General features: G+C 58.2%; 1 protein-coding gene across 2 annotated transcripts; it reads right to left on the bottom strand.

Moving 5' to 3' along the window:
• Positions 1-380: 380 nt before the first annotated feature.
• MEN1 (menin 1) lies at positions 381-7,179 on the bottom strand. Of its 2 annotated transcripts, none has more exons than XM_009246171.3 (10): positions 7,092-7,179; positions 6,243-6,710; positions 4,479-4,687; positions 4,140-4,268; positions 3,768-3,808; positions 3,600-3,687; positions 2,859-2,995; positions 2,259-2,394; positions 1,657-1,821; positions 381-1,440 (listed from the first exon to the last, which is right to left on the bottom strand). In XM_009246171.3, the coding sequence occupies exons 2-10, from the start codon at positions 6,685-6,687 to the stop codon at positions 958-960; spliced, it is 1,833 nt and encodes a 610-aa protein (XP_009244446.1). In that variant the 5' UTR covers positions 6,688-6,710; positions 7,092-7,179; the 3' UTR covers positions 381-957. The 2 variants fall into 2 exon arrangements, with proteins under 2 accessions (XP_009244446.1, XP_009244447.1); XM_009246172.4 differs by having other exon boundaries at positions 7,104-7,168.
• Positions 7,180-7,576: the final 397 nt, after the last annotated feature.

Genomic DNA, 7,576 nt, shown 5'->3' with positions numbered 1-7,576 from the left:
CCTTCCGCCGCCACTGTCGCTCGCGCTCCACAGGTAGGGAGCGCAAAGTCCTGGAAGCCAGAACACAGAGGGAAGAGGGGGCGCTCCACTCCCCGCCCCATCCCCAATTTCCCAGATGAAACATGGACTTGCGCTTTGTATTTTTTTTAACAAAATGTATTCATCTTTCTTGGAACTGAAAAATAAATCTATGTACAAAACAGGAAGAGATCAGTCTCCTGTCACCCACTCCTAACCCTCTGCAGATTTCCTCTGGGATGCTCCGAGATGGGCTGGACCTCTGGGAGGTTCCCAAAGGGTCGGAAGGGAGGTCCTGCTCTGATCCGGGGCCAGTTTCGTCAGGAAGAGGGCGGGGCTCAGGATGCTTATAGGCTGGGGGCGGAGTTTTGTGTCCCAGACTCGGGATAGGAAGGAAACTAGGATTTCCAAATTCTGGAGCTGGACTGAAGTTATTTGGGGCAGGGGGCTTGGATTCGCAAGATACGGAATTCTGAAGTGCAGAAATATACTCCTAGGGGCTGAGTGGTCCTAGGCTCCCGGGCTGGAGGTGGGACCTGTGCTCCTTGGGTTAGGGGTGAAACCTCAGCTCCTACAAGCTGGGAGCAGCCCTGAGTAAAGTTGGTCTGGCTCTAGGTGAGCGGTTCCGAGGAGGAGCTTGGGTTTCTAGGGTCTGGGCCTTTAAAGATTGGTAATTAGGACCCAGCGTGAGGTTTCCATTGGCCGGCTGGGATTCTGGGAGAAGAGACCTATATTCTAACGACTGGGGCAGAGCCCTGGGTTCTGAGCTGGAGAAAATCGTGGGTGGGTTTGATACAGACTGTACTCGGGACCTGGAACCTAGAGTTTGGGTAGGGGTGAGGCCTGTCCCCTTTGGGCTTGGGGCAGAGCATGGGCTCAGAGTTGGGGGACTAAGGGCAGAGCCTGGGTCCCCACAAGCGGTCCGAAGTCCCCAGTAGTTCAGAGGCCTTTGCGCTGCCGCTTGAGGAAAGACAGAGTGTAGTCACTAGGGGTGGACACTTTCTGCTTCTTCATCTGCACTTGCGACTGTGCCGTGAGTTGCAGCTTGATGGCGCTCGAGTTGATCTTGGTGGCCACCAGCAGCTCCTTCATGCCCTTCATCTTCTCACTCTGGAAAGTGAGCACTGGACCCTCTGGCGGTGGTGATGCTGCGGGCGCTGGCACCTGAGCCGTGCTGCCACCTTCGGGGCCTCGGGCTGTGCCAGCGACCGTCCCAGGAGGCTTCCGGGGGGGTCCTGACACTGCACCCTGGCCGGTGCCCAGGCCCTTGTCCAGTGCTGGCTTCTTGGGCGGCGGGGGCTCCTCTGGCTTGGACTCCCGCCGTGGGCCCCGCCGCCGGCCTTCCCGGGCTTCCTCGCCCCACGGCTCCTCAGCCTCGGCCGCCTCGGCCTCTCGGCTCACTATGCGCACCTTCTGCCGCACCTGGGCCAGTGGGGAGAGCAAGGTGAGAGCAAGGTTGCCAGCCACTGGCTGGAACTCCAGGACCCTGCTCTGGCCATCCCATCCCACCCAGGGGGTCTCAGTCTCATCGGCACCAAGAGGATGGGCAGATGCTGCCCCTGGGCCAGAAAAGTCTGACAAGCCCGTGGCTGCTGTCACCACCTGTAGTGCCCAGACCTCTGTACAGGTGTTCCTCACCTGTCCCTCGAAACGGCCTAGGGACTGCACAAGAAAGGTGGCCCAGCCCACGTGCAGCACAGGCGTGGGACTGCCCTCCTCCCATTTGCAGATGCCGTCGTAGAATCGCAGCAGATGGGCGAAGCACTCAGGGTCCTGGAGGGCAGAACCTTGGCTCTGGGTGCCCTGGACGAGGGGGAAGGGAGGGCACAGGTCAGTCTCTTACTCACCCCTTAGCAGAGGGCACAGGCCAGGCCCCCCACCTAGGCAAAGACCCCTGGCTCCAGAAAAGGTAAGCATAGGTTGGGAACATTCTTAGAACCTCTTTCCTTTTATAAAGCCAATCCGTAGCCAGGAGGTACCATCCCTTACCTCCACCCTTCAGCTGAGGGAGGGAGTCTGGCCATGAAACTGAAGGCACAGGGTAGAAACCTCTAAAATACCTTCAGTCCCGTCCAACATGGGGCCAGGACCTCAGTTATAGCAAAAGGGAACATAGGTGTCTGCTCAGGGCCACCTTCCTCCTGCCATCCCTAGTCCCGTACACGCAGCCCCCATGGGCTGTGGCAGGGAGCCCTGCCCAGGTGGGAGGCTGGACACAGGCTGGAGCTCCAGCCTTTCACCTGGCTCTGCTCCCCCGGCCGCTCCTCGCCAGCCTCCAGCAAGCTGGCTGCCTCCTTCAGCAGGTTGGGGATGACATCATTGGCTACTTCAAAGAACTCCTTGTAGATCTCCTCGTCTTCCCGGCAGTAGTTGTAGCTGTGAAAGCAGTGGGGTCTCTGTAGGGTCTGAAGGGGTCTCACTATGAGGGGTAGCCCCAGGGACCTGGTGGGGGATGGAGCCCCCAGGGGCTGGGGGAGTAGGTGGGGTCCTCACTGCAAAATGATGCTGTCTGGGTAAGCCCAGAGCAAGAAAGCAAGAATAAGGAGGGGGCAAGGGGTCGAGGGTGGAAATCCCACTGCTGGATGATGGTGGTTAAACACTGGGAGGAGATTTGAGACTGTTCTGAGAAAAAAAAAATTAGGAGGAGAGATGAGAGAGGGAAAGATGTGACACCTTAATCAGGGTCCCTACGTCCTGGGTGATGGTGGCCTTGCTGCCTAGGGACTGGATGGAAAGGGGATGGGGCATGGGAGCCAGGCCTCAGTCCTGGACGAGGGTGGTTGAAAACGGATGGAGGAGAAGAAAGGACAGTCTGCAGCCCCTAGTAGGAGGATCCTCACTCCTGGATGACAGTGGCCGTGTCCGCCCAGGCCTGCAGGGCTTCGCGCACATTGCGGTTGCGACAGTGGTAGCCAGCCAGGTACATGTAGGGGTAGATGTGTTCATCCCGATAGTAGGTCTTGGCTGAGGCAATGCCCTGGAGGTGAGGCAGAGGATCCTCAGGGAGGCAGCCCCAGCTGCCCTGCTGGCACAAATGCCCCACCAGGGCACACGCAGAAGAGGCCACAGAAAGATCCCAGGGAGTCCTCTTGGTCTCCACTCCCACCTCCGCTGGCTGCCAGCCCTTCTACCTGGTCTCCTCCCTGGGTCTACAGGGCTGCTGGCTGAAGCCTGGGGCAGACTGCAGGGGTGGGGCCTGCCCTCCGAGCTCAGGGCCCTTCTCTTTCCCAGACACTCTTCTACACACACACCAGAGACTTCCAAGCCCAGCCCAATGGCCATCCTCCCCACCTACACCCACCAAGTGAACACCCCCTTTTCAGTGCTCCAGGAAGGACAGTAAGCAGTGGCAGAAAAGGCAGGGCTGAGGGGACAAATGCAGGCCCTGCCACTCCCAGGCTGGGGAACCCTGGACACCCCTCAGAGAGCCCTGACTGAACTGATTCTGCACACAGTTGACACAAAGTGAGACTGGATGGGCGATACCCCCCAACGCACAAAGTTCTCATCTGCCCAGATGAGGGCCCCTGCCTCAGCCACTGTTAGGGTCTCCCTTCTGCACCCTCCTTAGATGCCCCCACCTTGTGGTAGAGGGTGAGTGGGTCTGGCCGGCCAGGGGTGGGCTCCAGCTCCTCCAGATCTGCCAGGTTCCCTAAGGCCATGGGGTACCTAGGAAAGGATGGTAATTCAGGCTGCCACCCAGCCCCCTGGCCTCACAAGGCCCAGCCTGGCCACTTCCCTCTACTGACCTTTCCAGATGTCCCAGGTCATAGAGCAGCCAGAGCAGCTTCTAGGAGCCGAAGGAGAGAGTTATGAGCTACAGAACAGGGAGGAGAACGGGTCCTTAGCCTATCGGGCAGAAGTGGGGGTCAGAACCAACAGGGACCACCCACCATGTAGAAGGGCCAAAATTCTGGGACCAGCCCTTTAACGGAGTCAAAGCAATTTCACATCTCAATTCTACTCTCCCAAGAGCCCTGGGAAAGGCCAGGCCAGGAATTACTAACCCATTTTCCAGCGGGGGAAGCTGAAGCTCAGGAAGGGAAAGTGCCCCTGCCCAGGGTCCCACAGCAAGTCAAGTCTAGCCTAGCCCAGTCCTGCCCCATTGGCTCAGCCCTCACCTGCTGCAGCTGCAGCAGCTCCAGGGAGTCGGTGTGCAGGTCAATGGAAGGGTTGATGGCACACACCATGAACGCCACCTCCATCTTGCGGTCACAGCGCATGTATGATCCTTTCAGGTACAGCCAGCTCTTGGGAGGGGACAAGACCATTATGTCTCATAGCGGCCCACCCTGTGCCTGCTTCAGGGAATGACAGCCAGGAAAAGGGGCTCTTCTGTCTTCCCTTCCTATGTGGGTGGTGATGGGAAGAAAGGGGTGTGGCCCAACAAAATGGAGTCCCTTGGGTGGCTTGGGCTACCAGAGTATGAAGGGGACAAGGCTTGGGGGAGGGAACAATACCCGCTCAGCCACACCGGCGTTGACCGTCTGGCCCCTGCGGTCCTCGTTGCCCTTGCCATGCCAGGTGACCTCAGCTGTCTGCTCCCCATTGGGCCCAAACACTACCCAGGCATGATCCTCAGACAGGGCGAGGTGGACATCCCGGAGACCCAGGGCCTGGCAGGCCCCAACCACAGCAAAGGCCACACCGGAGCTGTCCAATTTGGTGCCTGTGGAAGGGGGAGGTAATGAAAGAGGGTCCTCCGTGCTTTAACGTGGGGGAAGGGGGCCAGGTAGTGATGGGCCACACTCCCTCCCACTCCTTTTCCAAGCCTGTGCTCCAACCTCAGATTCTCCTGTCCACCATCCCTCCATCCCTTCCCTCCCACGTGTTCAAAGACTCTCTCCCTTTTACACCCTCTATGTCCAACAAGATACCTTTCTGGATCTCCTGTAGCTGACCCAGCCTTTGGCCCTATCTCGTCTTTCTCTGCAACTCTATTATATATTCTATGGATTTAAGGATTCCATTTTACTGCACTTACTAGGTTAAAACAGGAATGGCAAAAACAGGACACTGGCCAACTCTCCCTTGCTATACACCCACCAACAGATAACCTTCATTTATCTCTGCACTCTTTTCCTGCTAAGCTGAGAAGCAGCCTCTGATTCCTTCACAATATGGCACACCAGGAGGGGACAGCCAGTCAATCGGGCTTGGTGCAAAGAAGCTCTTTGCAAGCCCTGAGTCTTAAACCTTTTGAGGTCAAGCCCCTTCTCTGTCTCAAACATTTTTGGCCGGGCGCGGTGGCTCACGCCTGTAATCCCAGCACTTTGGCGGGCAGATCACCAGGTCAGGAGATCGAGACCATCCTGGCTAACATGGTGAAACCTTGTCTCTACTAAAAATCCAAAAATTAGCCAGGCATGGTGGCAGGCGCCTGTAGTCCCAGCTACTCAGGAGGCTGAGGCAGGAGGCAGGAGAGTGGCGCGAACACAGGAGGCAGAGCTTGCAGTGAGCTGAGATTGCGCCACTGCACTCCAGCCTGGGCGACAGAGTGAGACTCCGTCTGGAAAAAAAAAAAAATTTCATAGGCCACCCGTTGTGGTGGCTCACACCCGTAATCCCAGCATTTGGGAGGCTGAGGCGGTCAGATCACTTGAACCCAAGAGTTCAAGACCAGTCTGGGCCACATAGTGAGACACCGTCTCTACAAAAAATACAAAAATTTAACCAGCACCACGGTGCATGCCTGTACTCTCAGCTACTCAGGAGGCTGAGGTAGGAGGCTCTCTGAGCCCAGGGAGTCGTTGAGGCTGCAGTGAGCCATGATCACACCACTGCGCTCCAGCCTGTGGGACAGAGTGAGACCCTGTCTCAAAAAAAAAAAAACACAAAAAACATCTTCATAGCTATTATTTTGTTTAACTGCCTCAAATGCAGCCCAATTTCATCTTCTTGCCCCCTAAATCTGCTGCCGCCCTCTGTGTCTCATGCTTAGAACTCCTGTAGCTGTTCAATGGCAAGGGCGGGGGTGCTGAGGGGGCAGAGGTGAGGTTGATGATTTGGAGCCAAGTGATCAGGCTTCACTTTCAGCCCTGCCATGCCGTGTGTGACTTTGGCATATCATTTCCCCTCTCTGGGCTTCAGTTTCCCAACTGCAAAGAGGAAAATAACACCTGCCCAACCTCACAAGGCTTACAGTTCTCAAAAGGGTTCCGTAAACCATGGAGGGTTTTGAAGAAGTGGGTCATGGATAAGATTCCCACCTACTGGGCTCCAACCTGTGATGAAGCTGAAGAGGGACTGGATGTGGGCCCGATCCTTGAAGTAGGAGCGGCTGAGGCTGTTCCATATGACATCGGAGACCTTCTTCACCAGCTCACGGCTGGAGACACCCCCTTCTCGAGGATAGAGGGACAGGTCGACGGCGCCTCGGATCTGGGCGGTGAAGCGGGCATAGAGGGCGGCGATGATAGACAGGTCGGCCACGGGAAAGTAGGTGAGGCCGCCAGGCGGGTCGGGGGCGGGGCTGGGCTGGAAGGTGAGCTCGGGAACGTTGGTAGGGATGACGCGGTTGACAGCCAGAAAATGCTCCACGAAGCCCAGCACCAAGGAAAGGAGCACCAGGTCTGGCTCCTCTCGGCCCAGCTCGGCAGCAAACAGGCGCACCACGTCGTCGATGGAGCGCAGCGGGAACAGCGTCTTCTGGGCGGCCTTCAGCCCCATGGCGGCGGGCGGTGGGCGGCGGCCTGCAGGCAAGCCGGGGGAGGGAGGGTCGGGCAGGTTCGGCCGGGGACCCCCCTCCCAGGGTCCGCTAAGGTTCCACCCCCCCCGACACACGCACAGCTCCCCTGCTTCCCCACCCTCTTCAGCCTCTGCTCACCGGCTTCCCCTCTTTTGTCGGTGAGACCCCTCAGCCGAGACTGCAGAGCCTTTTTGTCCCCCACAATTCAGGGACGCCGGGTACCCGATGGGGTGCGCCCCAAGGACCCCAATGAGGAGCCCCAATGGCCGCCCCCCCTCCTCTCTACGACTGTGCCCCCCGGGGCCGTAAAGTCTGTCCAGAAAGCGCACCCAGGTCAAGCCCCCAAACCCCAAGGAGAGTCCTGGCCTCGATCCCCCTCGCCCACCTCCGCGCTTACATCCCACACAAGGCACCGCGGCGCACGCCGCCCGGAGCCTGCTGGGACATGAAGTCCCGCCCCTAGGGTCGCACTACCCGCCGGGAAGTGGAGTCTGGGCCCACCCCTGCCCCCGCTGAGCCTGGAAATAGTGGCGGGCCGGGCCGCTGCGCGGTGGCTTCTGGGATCTCTAGGTCCGCGGCTCCGGGCGCCTCCTTCCCGAGATACTCAGGAATTGGTCCTTCCCTTCAGGCCGACCAGGCAGGAAGCGCGTCCGCAGTACCTTCTGGGAAATGTAGTCCGGGGGCACTACCTGCAGACTCGGGGTGGGAGGTCGCCGAGCTTCTGCCGGTTTTGCTGTCACGGGTCGGTCGGCAAGTTATGAGGAAAAAGATCAGGTTGCTTGATCCAGAAAAAATTAAAATAAAACGATGTGAGGAAAACAGATACTTTTAAACACTGCGAGAGAGTAAATGTGTTCAGCCGCTTTAGCT

The sequence above is a fragment of the Pongo abelii genome, chromosome 9 (assembly GCF_028885655.2).
Source record: "Pongo abelii isolate AG06213 chromosome 9, NHGRI_mPonAbe1-v2.0_pri, whole genome shotgun sequence".
Taxonomy (NCBI): domain Eukaryota; kingdom Metazoa; phylum Chordata; class Mammalia; order Primates; family Hominidae; genus Pongo; species Pongo abelii.
This window is presented reverse-complemented; position numbering and strand designations above follow the sequence as displayed.